This window comes from Stegostoma tigrinum, chromosome 9 (genome assembly GCF_030684315.1).
Source record: "Stegostoma tigrinum isolate sSteTig4 chromosome 9, sSteTig4.hap1, whole genome shotgun sequence".
Taxonomy (NCBI): Eukaryota; Metazoa; Chordata; class Chondrichthyes; order Orectolobiformes; family Stegostomatidae; genus Stegostoma; species Stegostoma tigrinum.
Window position 1 is genome coordinate 1,535,354 of NC_081362.1, and position 15,887 is coordinate 1,551,240.

Here is a 15,887-nt window from a genome sequence, read left to right on the forward strand (position 1 = left end):
TGAGTGTGTTAGTTTGCGTGTTAGTGCGTGCACGTGTTAGTGAGTGTGCGCGCATGTTAGTGAGTGGGTTAGTGAGTGTGTATGCTAGTGAGTGCATGTGTGAGTGTTAGTGAGTGTGTGCATGTTAGTGTGCGTGCGTGAGTGTGCACGTTAGTGAGTGTGTGCGTGTTAGTGAGTGTGTTAGTTTGCATGTTAGTGTGTGCGTGTTAGTGAGTGTGCTAATTCGCGTGTTAGTGAGTGTGTGCACGTGTTAGTGAGTGTGTGTGCATGTTAGTGAGTGTGTATGTTAGTGAGGGAGTGTGTGCGTGTTAGTGAGTGTGTGCGTGCGTGTTAGTGAGTGTGTGCGTGCGTGTTAGTGAGTGTGTTAATTCGCGAGTTAGTGAGTGTGTGCACGTGTTAGTGAGTGTGTGTGCATGTTAGTGAGTGTGTGTGTTAGTGAGTGAGTGCATGCGTGTTAGTGTGCGTGTTAGTGAGTGTGTGCGTGTTAGTGAGCCTGTGCGTGTGTGTTAGTGAGTGTATGCGTGCATGTTAGTGAGTGTATGCGTGCGTGTTAGTGAGTGTGTTAGTGTGTGTGCGTGTTAGTGAGTGTGTTAGTGTGTGTGCGTGTGTTAGTGAGTGTGTTAGTTTGCATGTTAGTGAGTGTGCACACTCGCACACATGCCCACACACAAACAGATGCTCACACACATGCACACACGCTCACACACACGAATCTATCTGGTGAATTTCCATTTGCAGATACATTCTATTTTGTTCAAAAAGCACACAATTGGTAGACAGTCAATGTGGCATTTTATAAATTCCTACTTTGGAATTAAAGCCAGTCTGACTCCTAGTTAAAACGCAGAAAGATTCTAACCAAGGTCTCCTACCTAAAATGCATTGTTTTATCCGAAATGGCATTTCTGGTATACTGATAAAACCTTAAGTCATCTCAGGGCAGTGAATCAAGAGAAATTCTGGGATTTGCATACTAATTGATCGAAAGCTGCACCTCCTTTCCAACTGATTAAAGATTTAACAGCCATCTTAGTTTTGTTCAATACATCTGTATCAGTTCTACGGCCCTTTGATCTTTTGTTTATAAATACTGTGTCTGATGCCACCTCTCACTAACACCTGAAGGAGGAGTAAGACTCTGAAAGCTTGTGTTTCCTAATAAACCCGTTCAAAAACTGGGGAAAAACACAATTTGCAAGTTTGACCAGGAGTTTCTTGGTCTTTTGGCTCAGACCAAGTGTTGCTTTTGGCCTAGACTACTTGGCTGCGATCACGTGCTGGGGCTTTTGCCTCAGTGATGGGGCCATTTGTGTGGGAACACCAACTTAAATTCCACACCCACCTTCCCCCCTGCGCCACACCCCCCCCCCCAGGAGTTTCTAAATTGGAACTCGTGAACTCCTAGCACAAACTTTAACAGAAACATTGAAGGATTGAAACAGTTTTTCAATAACAGTGAAAGCTTGCTGGACCGCCAACACAGCTGGTGAGAGTTGTATAAATTGAAACAAATGTTAAAATATTAACTGATCTTCAAGTTAACCCACATTATAAAAGATGAAATCTGTATTTTGTGGTACAACTTATTAATTCTATTTTATAAGTGTTTATGAAAATAACAAGAAAGAACAACATGGGGAAATAGTGATATTATTATTCACCTGAGCAGATGGTGAAAAAAACGCCTGGCATACCGGCTGATTGGATCCCTGTATTCTAACACAACCGTATCCATCAAGGGTCTTGTCGGAGCATAAAACGTTCCAAGACTTGCTTCAAGTTGTGCTGCAGAATTAAAGTACGATATAATTTAAAACAAACTTGCAACAATATCATCAAAATCACTGAAGTAGTGCTGTGCTTTAAGTTACGTAAACACTTCTCAGTGACTTCATCAAATTTTTTACGTTTTGTGGAAGTCAGAAATCAAAGCTGATTTTGTTCTCTCGGTAAGTAAAGCAATTGTGCTGAATCTTCAGTAACTTTTACCACCTTATGATAGTGGCAGATAAATTTTAAAAAGGCATAATAATTATAGTTTCTCCAATTTTATTTTTAATTTAATGAATACTTAGCATTTACATGTAAGGCTGAACAGCCTAATAACAACAGCATCAATAACATGTGTAAGTATTGCTGAGCTATTATTTTGCATAACGGCAACTTTTTCCAAGTCTCTTGCTGGTTTCCTCAAATTCAATTGATGCTCAAAATGGAAATGATCCGCTTCTACCAGCTGAGGTTCAGTGAGAAGCACTCACACCTTAGGCAGAAGGTGTGGGTTCAAATCCCACCTGAAGACCTTAAGAGAAAAGTCAAGGCTGATACTGCAGTACAGTACTGAGGGAATGTTGCACTGTAGGAGGTGTTTTCATTCAGATGAAAAGTTAAACCAAGGCCCTGTCAGCGCCCTCAGGTGGTCTTAAAAGAATTGGTGGCACTATTTCAAAAAAGAGCAGGGAAGCTGTCCTTGGCCAATATTTATTCCTCAAATCAATATCACAATAACAGAATCTTTAGTGAATATTACACTGATCTTTATGGGAACTTTCTTGATGCAAATTATCTGGTGTTCTTACAACTGTGACATTTCAAAAGTACTTTATTAGGTGGAAAGACTTTGAGGCATCTGTTGGTCATGAAAGGTGCTATACAAATGCAGCTTTTTCAGAATTGGATGTAAAAATTGCCAAACCATATTTTTATTCCGTAACAAAAAACATTAATAATAAAACCCAAATATCCTCCCAAAATCAAACTGTGAGCTGATTCAATAGCCAGGAAGCTCACATTAAGTAGGACTGGAGAAGGAGAGGGAACTGACTATGAAGATCATTGTGAGGTGGAGGTGGAGAGAGCGAATTGATCCCTTTTGCTTTTAAAGGACGACCCAGTTTGCCTTCTGGGTCATGACGTTGCTTATTCATCAGGGAGACTATCCAGTCATCATTCCCATTTACTACAATGCAAGCTTCTCAGGTTTCATGTGCCCTTTTACCAGCTGCTCCTCTTTCAGTAATGCTCCCACTCACCAAGTTGCTGCAGCTGCTACTACTTGCTCTGCAGAGAACATCAATCCCGGTGTACAGCACATTCTACAATCTGTCTTTCACCCTCCAGTAAAGTTCATTTCCCTGGCACGGTCACCAGTCTCTTTTCCTTTCTTCCAAGCAGCTACTTCATACTTCTCCCCACAAACAAACCTGGCCACCCCCCCCCCACTGAAATTGCCTCATTGCCATACTTACAAACTTTCTCTCATCAGATTCCAAACTTTCCCTTCCATATAATCTGATTTCTCAACTCTTACTCTCACCCAGGGTTGTCCAATATTTTTGAATGGTGGGGACGGGGGGGTGGTGGATGTTGTCAACAATTTAATTTTCTTTCATTTGCTGGGCTGGTGGGCAAATCTCACGACACTTAGGAAGAATGGAAAGATAGAGGGTTGATGAAGGGTCTAGGCCCGAAACGTCAGCTTTTGTGCTCCTGAGATGCTACCTGGCCTGCTGTGTTCATCCAGCTTCACACTTGGTTATTAAGGGTTGGCTCTGTTTGTTTTATTTATCTTCGTTAACTATATTAGAACAATAGAAAGGGATGACCTAAATTTAGGATACCAGGATGTAGAAATGGTCTACATGGAGTCATTTGTAAGACTGATGCACAGGTCCTTCAATAGTAACCACATGATTGGGTGAAACATATAGGAAGGAATAAATGAGAATGTGTCAGGAAGGTATGAGAGATAATAATCTGCAAAACAGACTGGAAACGCCAGATGGGCAAAAATAACATCGATGAGGACAGAATATTTAAAAAAGCAAAGAATATTTAAAAAATTAATGAAGGAAACAATTTTGTCATTTTGAGAGTTACTGTACTGGAGGAAACTAGCCAGAAATATAAAAACCGATACTAAGAATTCCTATAAATACTTAAAAACAAGAATTAACAAAGTGAGCATTGGTTCTATAGGAAATGAGAATGGAGATAACAAAGTGGCACACGAACTGAACAGATATTTTGCATCAGCTTACACTATACAGGATACAAGTAACATCCTAGTTGCAAAGATATATCAGGAAATGGACGGGAGGACAGAACTCAGAAATATCATAGATAACAAGGTATAGAGCTGGATGAACACAGCAGGCCAAGCAGCAGCAGAGGAGCAGGAAAGCTGACGTTTTGGGCCTACACCCTTCTTCAGAAATGGGGGAGGGGAAGGGGGATCTGAAATAAATAGGGAGAGAGGGGTAAGCAATAGAAGATGGGTAGAAGAGAAGATAGGTATAGGAGGGGATTGATCAGTCCAGGGAGGACGGACAGGTCAAAGGGGTGGGATGAGGCTAGTCGGTTGGAGATGGGGATGGGGCTTAAGTTGGGAGGAGGGGATAGATGGGAGAAAGGACAGGTTAGGGAGGCAGGGGTGAGTTGGGCTGGTTTTGGGATGATGGAGGGGGAGGGGAGATTTTGAAGCTTGCGCAGTCCACATTGATACCATTGAGCTGCAGGGTTCCCAAGCGGAATACGAGGTGCTGTTCCTGCAACCTTCGGGTGGCATCGTTGCGCCTCCCTTCGGCCCAACAAGTCCACACCAACCCTCTGAAGAGCATCCCACCTAGACCCATCCCCTACCTTTTCCCTGTAACCGTGAATTTCCCATGGCTAACACACCTAATTTACATATTCCTGAACAGTATGGGCAATTTAGCATGGCCAAACCAACTAGCCTGCACATCTTTGGATTGTGGGAGGAAACGGGAACACCCAGCAGAAATCCACGCAGACACAGGAAGAATGTACAAACTCCTCACAGACAGTCGCCCAAGGGTGGAATCGAACCCAGCTCCCTGGTGCTGTGAGGCAGCAGTGCTAACCACTGAGCCACCGTGCCATCCCAAGTTGGAGAGCTCTTAGTGCTAGTGTCTGTACTTCTGAGTCAGAAAGCCCAGGTTCGAGTCCCATTTGGTCCAGAGGTGTATAATAACATCTTTGTCAGGTTAATAAAGAAAATATCCATAAAAATAACTTGTTATTGGTGTAGGTTATTTACTTAGCGCATGTAAATTGTCAAGGCCAAGTGAGCTTGAGGTGATTGGTTTGTGATTTTGTCTGTAGAGGGGACATTCCTTGGCAATGTGCAGAACTGTCGGTCCCTCTGCAAGTCCATAAAGGGTTTATCCTGAAGCCCCATTGATGGAAGTTGGCTGAACAGGGGCAGGGGCTTGTCTTGATCCTATTTAGCAAGGCCCACTCTTGTGTTCAAAACCTGCCATTTGAAAGACAGTGTTTGTCACAAAGTACTTGTTGGTAACTTCCTGTGATTCCTAGTCCTTGATCCAAAGCACATTTTCTGGGAGATCTTGCTCAGGAACGTTACTCCATACCAAGTTCCAATACAGAGGGTGGACAGTAGGTTATCTTGGAGTAGGAAGTGAGATGAAGCATAGATGGTTTCAACGATCTTGTAAGATATGTCGGGGAGTGAGGTGTACAAGGTCAGGAAAGCAGGGAGAGGCATTGAGCACAGCAACCAGTTATAATACATGCAACTGAATGTCAACAAGATGCGTGTGTGATGACCTGTGAGAGACAGGTGCATGGTGCTCTATTGTGGAGTCTGATAGGGCATGCTGAGGTCTGGAAAATTGTGGCAGCAGTGCCCTACAATGATTCAGCAAGTTTGGCTTAGTTAGGTTGTTGCTAAGTTCACGTTAAATGAATCTATAGGCACGAATGAGTTTCAACCCTCTGCTTTAATAATTAAAAGACTTCTGTTAAGTAGCTATTAAAGCCTTATGGCATGCAAAGAGGATGACGACAAATTTAAACAACTGGAGAATACTATAGCTTTTGTACATATCTTACCTTCTCTTTCTGGTGAAAGCTTCTGTTTAAGGAGGTGATCTACAAGGGCAATGAGGGAAGTGTAGCACTGCGAACCCACTGTGTTCCAATTCATGCCACACAAGATATTAATAGCCTCATCGATTTGCTCATAACGAATATACTGATAGATGAGTTCTGTCGGTCTCAGCTTTCCTCTCAATACGGCGCCTGTCATGGGGAGAAAATGTACGTGACACAAAAAAAGTTACAGCACAAACTTGGTGCGTTATAAAGGTGTGATGCTAATTTGAGGTAAAGAACCAAATTAAATACTACAGGACCAGGCAATCATGTCAGTCACTAATCTCTTGACAATTGGGTCGTGAACAAAAGGGGTTAATTATTTAGGAGTTGATTGATGCTGTGCAATCATTTGATCTTAGTAACAAGGAGTGACTAATCAGCACATTGCGTAACCTTGTAACGATAGAGGAAGAGCAGGATTCGCTGGCACTTGTGGTCTTGTGACTTGTAACAAGGCAATGTTATGGGCAGGGGGAGACAGGCAGAAGAAAGCTGTCATTACTTCTTTGGAATGTTCAAGACAATTGGACACCATGAATCAGTAGAAGTGAGACATTAATTGTAGATGTCAATACTCCTCCATCTGGGTGCTTGACCTCTTGTGGGCGGTGAGATTCCAAATGACCTACACAGGAGAATGAAGGGACAGACAACTCATTGCTAAATTGATTTAAGAACAGTGCTTAGGGACGCAGTCCAATTAAAATTACAAGCTGGCAATTAGCAGCTCGAGCTCCAAATCCCCTCTCTCAGCCTGCTGGCAATAAAAGTAAAATGAAATGTGCTTGCAATATGAACTAAAATCTGAAGAAGCAGGCATGAGTCAAACCACAAGAGACAGCGAGAGAGCTTTGCAGGTTCCAAGAGAAAGCAGTATGCCTCACAGGCAACCAGGTAATTTATCATTTTTCTAATGGGCAGCATCTCGAAATGGATCAAACAGGCAACTGTAATTAATGGAGTGCTTCAGAACACAATGTAGCTGCCCACAACAGCCTTTGGCAAGGTAAAAAGGGAATACTGTGATGAAGAGTCAACATTTAAAAAATAGTTTAAAATAAGCAATGAAAAACAGTAAAGTTTTGTAGCATTAGTAACTATGTTCGGAGTGAATTGCTTCTCTGCTCACTTTGAATTTTCAGGATCAAATCATACTGGTAGTACAAAATCTGACAGTGTTCATCGATTTTGTGACATCATGATGTATATGCAGAAAATTACTTGTTAATTCCAGAGCTATTATAAGTACTTTTAACATTATAATTGGGTGCAACCTAATAATGGAATGCTTTTAGATAGGCTCATTTTTTTGCTTGTTCCTAACCCTGCTCAGTTCTACCCTATGAGAACTGAACTCCAGTTAGTTTGCTTCCTACAGTTGAGGGTGTCATATCACAGCATGCAAGGGACTCAAGCATTAACTCTGTAAATCAATTCAACTGAATGTTTGCATGTGAAATCTCATGGCTCTACCAGAGTATACAGGAAAGTACTTGTAAGAATTTGTACTTTAGCAGTCCAAATGCCAGAGTAATAAATTCTTACACAAAAACAAAATTGCTGGATAAGGTCAGAAGGTCTGGCAGTACCTACAAAGAAAGAAAAGTTAACATTTCAGGTCCGGTGACCTTTCCTCAGAACTTTCTCAGAATAAATTCTTAAACTGAGGATTGTATTGCAATACTTAATCAGGCCACTCATTCTAAAAGCTTTTACCAATATTTATCCATCACTGGAGCAAATAATTCTAATAACATTCCCCATGTTGTTTCAATATTCCTCAATGACCAATCCAATCTACAACTGACACTTCCTGTTCGAAGAAATAAGCAGGGATGTGTGACCTCCCAACTCCCTTGAGTTGCTGATTGCCCGAGCACAGTCAGCATTAATATCATGCACCAAATGACCTCTTTCTAGTTGCAGGCCATGTTTGAATCATATAGGAGAAATGTGTAATAACTCCACAGAGGCTGATATCCTGTCACTAAACCATCCTTTATTTACATGTAGGAAGTCCTTGACACTGATCCAGCTCCCTCAGAGCCAACTGTCAGAGTGCCAGGATGTTTGGCATTACTGTTTATAATGTGTCACACAGGGCTCCTTGCTGGGACCCGGTTAACAATCCCAATCAAGGAACTCATATTCTATGAGGTCTACTTGGCTGACCTCATTATAATCACTACAAAACAGTACCTTAAGCGTAAAAAAAATTGGAGAGAAATATCTAACTTTGTGGTTAACTAAATAAGTAGATTATTCCTTCATTTTGAAACACACTGTACCTAACCATTGCTGTGGCATACAGCTTACAGGGAAGTCCATAGTCAATTCTTCATAAGTTTGACTAGTTTATTGAATAATTGACAATCCAGTCCTAATCATGACTTTATGAATTGGACATTTTACACACTTATCACACTGCTTTAATTTCTTTCCACATACACCATATTACAACTGACTAAAATAAACATTTAATTCTTTTTGCAGGTTATTAAAAATACATATTCAACAATGGCCTACATTTTCAGATGATGATAACATTGAAACAGGAACTTCTGGGGACTGCAGAACTAGAAAAATGGAAAACTGGATGTTGCTGTCAGTAATTGTACCCTTACCCAGGACGTACGCTATGATGTCTTCCACATTAAGCAAACACTAAAAACACCACACTTTAATGTTTGTCTGGCTGCAAAAGCCTTTGAAAAATGCATAGTTTTTTGAACAATTTTTTAATGAGATTTCAATCATGTACTGACTTCAAATTTACTACTAAATACCCTTACTGTCCCTGAAGCAATAACTTTATATTTGAGGGATGATAAATATCATCATTATGATTTTTAAAAAGGGCCTTTTGTTTCTAACATCAATTTCATCTTAATCCAATTATAAACATTTATTTCACTATTTGAAAACACAAATTAAAAGCAAAAAAAAATTTCTGGATTTCTGTCTATGAGAATACTTCTATTTAATTTGCTTCTTATCTGCTGGTTGACATGATTATTAATGATGTCCGGAGACCCCTTTTAACCCAGCGTCAGATTCAAACTAACAGCAGGAGAGAAGAAACAGACACCCAAGGTCCCTAAATCATTGTGAGCAGTTTCCACAAGGTTAGCAGTGATTGTTATTACTTTGTCATTGACTGTGAAACCAAGCTTATTGCAAAATATACTCGTACACAATGTGAATGTGAAGATGCCAGTTAATTGAGGATATGATATAGGTCACAGATTTGACATTTAAACAAATGAATTAAAATAAACTAAAGGACTTTATAAACCACTTATGCGCTTTATAATTAAACATTACAAAGGACTGTACAAATGTCCTGAAAAATGGCAGAGAGCTTACCTAGTTTCAAACAAAGTACTCCAACAGGCCCTTTATCAAATCTCAGAAACATGCGATCATGTAAATCGAGGCTGTTGCTACTTGAAGGAATGATCTGGGAAACTGTCCATTGAATCTGTGCCAATCTACTTGTTATAGCAAACTGTTGGCTGAGCTGAAGTTTGGTCACAGGTTTTATGTCCTCTGCTAACAACTGCATCTTAACTGGTGACAGTGCCATGTCATAACACTGAACTTCACCTTGATAGCTGCTCACCATAATTAATGCACCATCAGGATGCCAAGCTATCAATGAAGGCATCAGATCAGCTTGAGCTAGTAAAGTTACCCTGCGATGAGCATCATATAAAATTAGTGAAGAATCCTCACAACCTAAAACAAGTTTGTCTTCTATAACATTTCTGCTGCAGCAAATGGCTTTGGATCTCAATGGGATGCTAATGACTGCCACACGCTGTAATTTATTCCGAGCACACTCATAGATGCAGCTGTCTGCCATTGGCTCTTTGTCTTGGCCAATAAAGCATTCTACTGTATGGACCTGATAGGGCTGATTAATACTGAAACCAGCATCAAGTGGATCACCTTCTGTGCGGATGAAGCTTAAAATCTGAAAAGGAAGAGAAACAATACACAAATTAAATACAATGAAAAGTTAGTATTGTGCTGAACAGTTGCTGCTACATTATCCCTACTTATAGATTTAGAAATTAGAAGACAACTTATTGGAAAATATAGCACTTATGTTTGTAAAATAATGTGTAATACTTAAAAATGTTCAGACACCAATGGATGGATTTTCCTAATTTCATCAGAACAATTGTGGTAGAATTTCCAACTGGCCATTTATTCCACTGGCATCCAATCACATTTTCAAGAAGGGTGTAATGTAAAATGTAAGGTGGCTCTTCAGTGAGCATCCTACTCTGTGGAGTCTGCACTGCTAGGAGAGAAAGAAGTCAAATTTGTGGCAGCAATTAAACGGTTGTAGCAGCTGCATCCTACATGTGCATGTATAACAGCTGCAACTGAAGTTTGAAAAGCAATAATAAAAAGAGCAATGTCTTTGGGAAAGTGGGTGAGGTGAGACTTGCAATTAACAAAGTTGACAGATTCTCGGAAGCTCAGAAATAGTGCTGGTAGGGAGCAAGAAGAAAATGGTTCTGGTAGCCAGGGAGTCATTTGATAGGGAGTGTGGAGCATTGTTGAAGTAGAAACAAACCATGTTAACCATCAAAAAAAGAACTATTTTGCAATAGTAAGATTGAATACCGCTGAAAGCTTTACTCCTCTCACCACATCCAGGAGCATATGACATGAAAGAAAGAAAGAATGATGTATAGCAAGCACTAGATCTCCCCAGCTTCATCCCACCTCTTCCATGAATTCATCTCCTGCTGTATCATTTCACTTTCACATTTTCTGTAAAATTCAGTGCAAGGTGAAGAGACAACCCAATTGCCTGCAGCTGATATGGTCTCTTTGCACTGGAATATCATCCCATAGATCAGCCAAAGATGTGTTAAATTATTTTATGGCATGCCTCGATTTTTGTATTCTTTTCAAGGGCAAGACATACAAACATTCCAACATGAAGGAATTGTTGCTTCACATCTCTCAATAGACATGAAGAGAAGGTTCTACAACTCAATGGCAAGATTGGAGGGCAGCTGTCAGATTCAGGCTGTTAATGCGATTGGTCACATTCAGAGCTTTCTCTTTCTGCAGAAGATGTTCAAGACTCAAAAGGCCTGATGTTACATCTTAAGTGAGAAAGCACCTTCCCGAAATAAACATTCCCTTTGTGCCTCACGTGTTGTCAAGCAGTCTGGCACCTATGTCCAAAGAGATGTTTCCTCCACCAGATTCATCCACTTTGTCCTGCACGTCAGTTAAGCATCAGCTCAAACTGGGGACAGGCTGCTACTGAAACAGTGAAAGTCATTCGGTCAATTGCACTGGATCTATGAAAACCATTTATTGTCTGGATAGTTTGAGAATTAATGAAGAAGTTAGTGGGGTGACTGTATCCTGCCCTTTGGGATTTCAGTTACTTGGATGAAGATAATGGCTGCCTCTCTCTATTTACTTTGGTTCTTACAGATCACAGTACATTTTGAAACACCTCAAAGATGACATTTATGACATGTCTAATGTAATGTAAGCTGTCAGCTAACTTATATGACTAAGATTAAATGGAAATTAATCACAGATACAGGCTGTGTATCCCCTCCAGTCCACACTGCTGTCTGTATTCCAAACATGGCTTTAATTATTATGTCCTTCAGATTTTCTCATAGCTCTTTACTGCCTCTTTCTTTATCCATTTACTTAATCTATTCTTAGATGTTAAAATAGGACAAACCTACCATTATAGTATGACAGAATCAAAGGTTGGTACCAGAACAGTACAAAGCCATTCAGCCTGTCATGTTTTCCCTAGCTATTTGCAACAGAAACTTAACTAATTATTTTTAAAGGCAACTTAAAACATGCTGTGACGGATGACACTATGACACGCTGTTCCAACCTTCCTATCCATTAAGAGGTATGTCAAGCAGTTGGTCTGTTATCACTCAGCCTCCCCTCTTATCCACGCCCTGACCAAAGATAAAGTTTTGCCCATGGTCTTTTCTTTAATTACTAGCTTTGGTAATACACTCCGGAGTATTACAAACCTCAGTGCAATTTGCTGTACCTCTGACACTGGATATTAGAGCTATATTTCCTAATTCCAGAAACCTTGATTCCTGGGGAAAAAAAAATCTGTTTCATACTTTAATATTGTTAAACACCTTCACCAAATCATTACATATTTTCCTGTTCTAATTAAAATAGTCCAATTTTAAAATGTTTTCTGTTTTTATGCTTGTTCATACCAGACAGCGTTTAAGTGAATCTATCCTAACCATTTTTAATGCCTCAACATTTTTCTTATCGTGTGGAGTCCAAAACTGGACACATTTCTCCAACTGTAGTCTAAACAATGTTGTGTACATTTAATATTATATCATAGAACATAACAGCACAGTACAGGCCCTTCATGTTGTGCAGACCTGTCATACCGATCTCAAGCCCATCCGTGAGAGATTAGAAATGTTGTTTCTGCAGATAAGGATGAATGGTGGGGTCTCGCAAAAGAAGAACATTATAGTCACAAGATTTTGTAGCAGAAGTTTATCATTAACCAGAGATTAGGTTCTGCAAAGGTGGCAGTTAGCACGACCAGAAATATTCTTTCTGCAGACAAGGACGTGGTAGAGATAAGGGTGTTGTAGCAGAGGCTTATTTCTGCAAACCTGACGATTCGCATGTACAGCATGTCTAGCGCTCTTTAGGATAGCAAATAAGGATTGCAGTAAAAAAGGGAATGGGGCCTTGGGCCGGCAGAAAAGGGAACAATAAACAAGGGCTGTCCGACAGGACGGGGAATGATAGGATAAGACCAATGGGAGCAGGGAGGCGTGATTCCGCAACTTGTAAACTGTATAAGAATGTTTAACATGCTTTGTTGTGTGTGCCTGTCTAGCAGACACCCTTTCTTGCAAGATCGTACAGAATAAAATGGTCTTGTTTCCAAGGTTTTGTCTCAGGCTGAATTTGTGAGCAGGGACTGTTTCTCACAACTGGGGGCTCGTCTAGGATCCAACACTCCGACCGCTCGACACTCTTGGGACGACGGGGAAGGCGCGCTTCGCCGATTTCGGCGATCTCCAACTCCCTTGTTTGTTGTTTGCAGTTTGGGCGAGTACGATCCGGACTGGGAGACCCTGGAAACAAGACGGGTAGACGCGGCGGGTCCGGTCGGGTAACTCTCGTGCACAAGACCCGGGTCAGGAAAGGTCTTAAAAGATCTGTCCGGGTGACCGGGGGAAGCAGCAGTATTTGCTGCAGGTATTGCCGCGGGGACGTACAGGAAGTACGGGGAAGAGTTGTAAAGATCAGGTAACTCCGTGCACGGACCAAGGTAAGAAAACTGACCTTTAAGTATTGCCTTGGTGGTTGGGGATGTACGGACAGTACGGGGAATTGGCGAAATATAAAAAGTATATATTTGGTCTGATTAATCGGACGAGTAAGGTGTCTGCCTGATTCGAGCACCCGGCCTTAGGCCGGTTGTTAAGAGGGGAAATCCCCCACGCGAGGGTTAGGACCCTGAAGCGGGTGTGGAAGAAGGCGCCACTGGATCTCAACAAGATTAATTAAATTAGCAACAATGGGATGCAAGGGGTGTTGCCTGAGTAGCGATCGATCTGCAAATAACGTCAAAGTGGAATATATTCCGCCCGACAGCCCTTTGGGGAGAATGTTGGGCAGTTGAGAATATGGCTCCCGGATGTGGGAGAAAGACAAGACTACAATGATAAATTATTGTTGTTTTGTTTGGTCTAGAGAAAGCATTAAGGTACCTGATTTTTTTTTGGCCCAAATATGGATCCAACAAAGATTGGCTGTGCCAATACCTAATATATATATACATATATACATCAATCAGAAAGAACCATTCAGTCAGAAAGAGTCAGATTATGCGGCTTGTTGGATAGGAGGTGCGAAGGTAGGACTATATCCTATGAGTGCAGAAGGATCAGGGGAAGGACAGGGAAAGGACGAACAAGAAAAACCACAATGGGATCCCCTAACATGTTTGCCACCTCCCTACAGCCAGGCCACGGCCCCAGAACAAACCCCAACACCTGAAAAAGAGCCAGACTCTGAGGTAAAAGACGCGGAACCTAGGGGGCCCAGAATCACAAGATCTACCACACGTAAAGAAGGGGCAGAAACAAAGGAAAAGGAAAACTTATAATCCTTTAAGGGAGGTCCCGATTGGGGATGGTGAAATTGGGTGTGTGACGGCTCCCTTAACCAGTAGTGAAGTTAGGATCTTTAAGAAAGAAATGAAAAGTTTAATAGAGGATCCAGTCAGACTGGCCGAACAGTTAGATCAATTCCTAGGACCCAATTTATATACCTGGGGAGAACTGATGGCAATTCTAGGAACTCTATTTTCGGGGGAAGAATGAGGTATGATCAGGAGGGCGGCCTTACAGGATTGGGTTAAAAGACACCCAGCAGGACTGAATGTGGTCCCTGCAGATCAGAAGTTCCCGAATGCCGATTCTCACTGGGATAATAATAGAACAAACGATAGAGAATCAATGCGGGATTTGAGAGAAATGGTAATATTGGGAATTAAAGAGGCAGCACCCAGATCGCAAAACTTTGCTAAAGCCTTCGGAGTACGACAGGAGAAGGATGAAACTCCTTCTACATTTCTTCAAAGGCTCAAGGAGGCCACAAGGAAGTATTCGGGGATGGATCCCGATGATCCGGTAGCTCAGGGACTCTTAAAGTCCAGTTTGTTACTAAATCGTGGCCGGACATATAAAAGAAATTACAGAAAATAGATGGATGGAGTGAGAGACAGATGGAGGAATTACTACGAGAGGTGCAGAAGGTATATGTAAAAAGGGAGGACGAGAAGCAGAAACAAAAAACAAAAATGATGGTCGCCGCCATTAAAGAAGTGACAAAGAAAGAAAGAGTTAAACTGGGAACACGGAGGCAGAAGGAGAGACAAAGAGAAGAGGCAGATACTAGACGCGGGAGATGACAGGCAGGATGTTACCGTTGTGGAACAGTGGGACATTTTAAGCGGGAATGCCCAGAGTTAACACGGGAAAGGGAAACAGTCTCCCTAATGGCCCTCGATGAGGATTAGGGGAGTCAGGGGTTCCTTCCTCCTAAGGCCCACTGGGAACCCTTGATAAACTTAAAGGTGGGACCTGAAGGGGAGGAGGCAGTATTCTTGGTGGACACCGGGGCGGCACGGTCATCCCTAAGTTTTATACCTACTAGTGTTAAATTGACTAACGAGTATCTCAGGGCTTCTGGAGTAAAAGGCGAAGGATTCCCAGTGCCTATTTTTGAGCCAACCCTAATTAGAAATGATGATAAGGAAGTGACAGGACAATTACTATACATTCCCAACATTGGGAGTAATTTACTAGGTAGGAATTTGATTATATTGCTGGGCTTAAAAAAATTGGGGTAGAGAATAGTGCGGTAGCTGTAACAATGGCTGTGTTAACGCCGAGGGAAGAACAACAAATCAGTCCTGATGTATGGGCGAGAGCTGATAACGCAGGGCACCTAACTATTACCCCGTTGGTAATCACACTGACTCGAAAAGATGAGACGGTTCGAGTTAGACAATACCCTGTATCCTCTCTCCTTATGAAATGATGTTTGGATCACCTTTCTTGGGTGGAAAAGGGAAATTACCAACTGTAGAGTTCAATGATAAGTTTTTAAAGAACTATATTGTGGCGCTTCGTTCTTCTTTGTCTGTCCTTAGGAAGAAGGGTCTGTTGACCCAGACACCTCCACTTGAGTTCGCAGTACATCGGATACGACCGGGTGATTGGGTCCTGATCAAAACCTGGAAAGATACCAAACTGCACCCAAGCTGGGAGGGACCGTTCCTAACCCTCCTGACTACTCAAACAGCAGTCCATACTGCTGAAAAAGGGTGGAGACATCACACTTGTGTTAAGGGTCTGGTGGACGCTCCTTCCCCTCAGGCCGAGTGGCAAGCTCAT

The 15,887-nt window shown here is 41.6% G+C and overlaps 1 protein-coding gene across 7 annotated transcripts in view; it reads right to left on the reverse strand.

Annotated features, from left to right (window-relative positions):
- wdpcp (WD repeat containing planar cell polarity effector) overlaps positions 1-15,887 on the reverse strand; it is a 152,240-nt gene that overhangs the window by 62,297 nt on the left and 74,056 nt on the right. For all 7 annotated transcript variants that reach the window (XR_009446117.1, XM_059648302.1, XM_059648303.1 and 4 more), the window contains 3 exons: positions 9,286-9,895; positions 5,875-6,063; positions 1,662-1,785 (listed from right to left, as the gene is read on the reverse strand). Coding sequence is in view for 6 of the 7 variants with exons in the window: in XM_059648302.1 (XP_059504285.1) it covers positions 1,662-1,785; positions 5,875-6,063; positions 9,286-9,895 (923 nt within the window). In the remaining variant the exon portion in view is untranslated. The remainder of the gene's footprint in view (positions 1-1,661; positions 1,786-5,874; positions 6,064-9,285; positions 9,896-15,887) is intronic.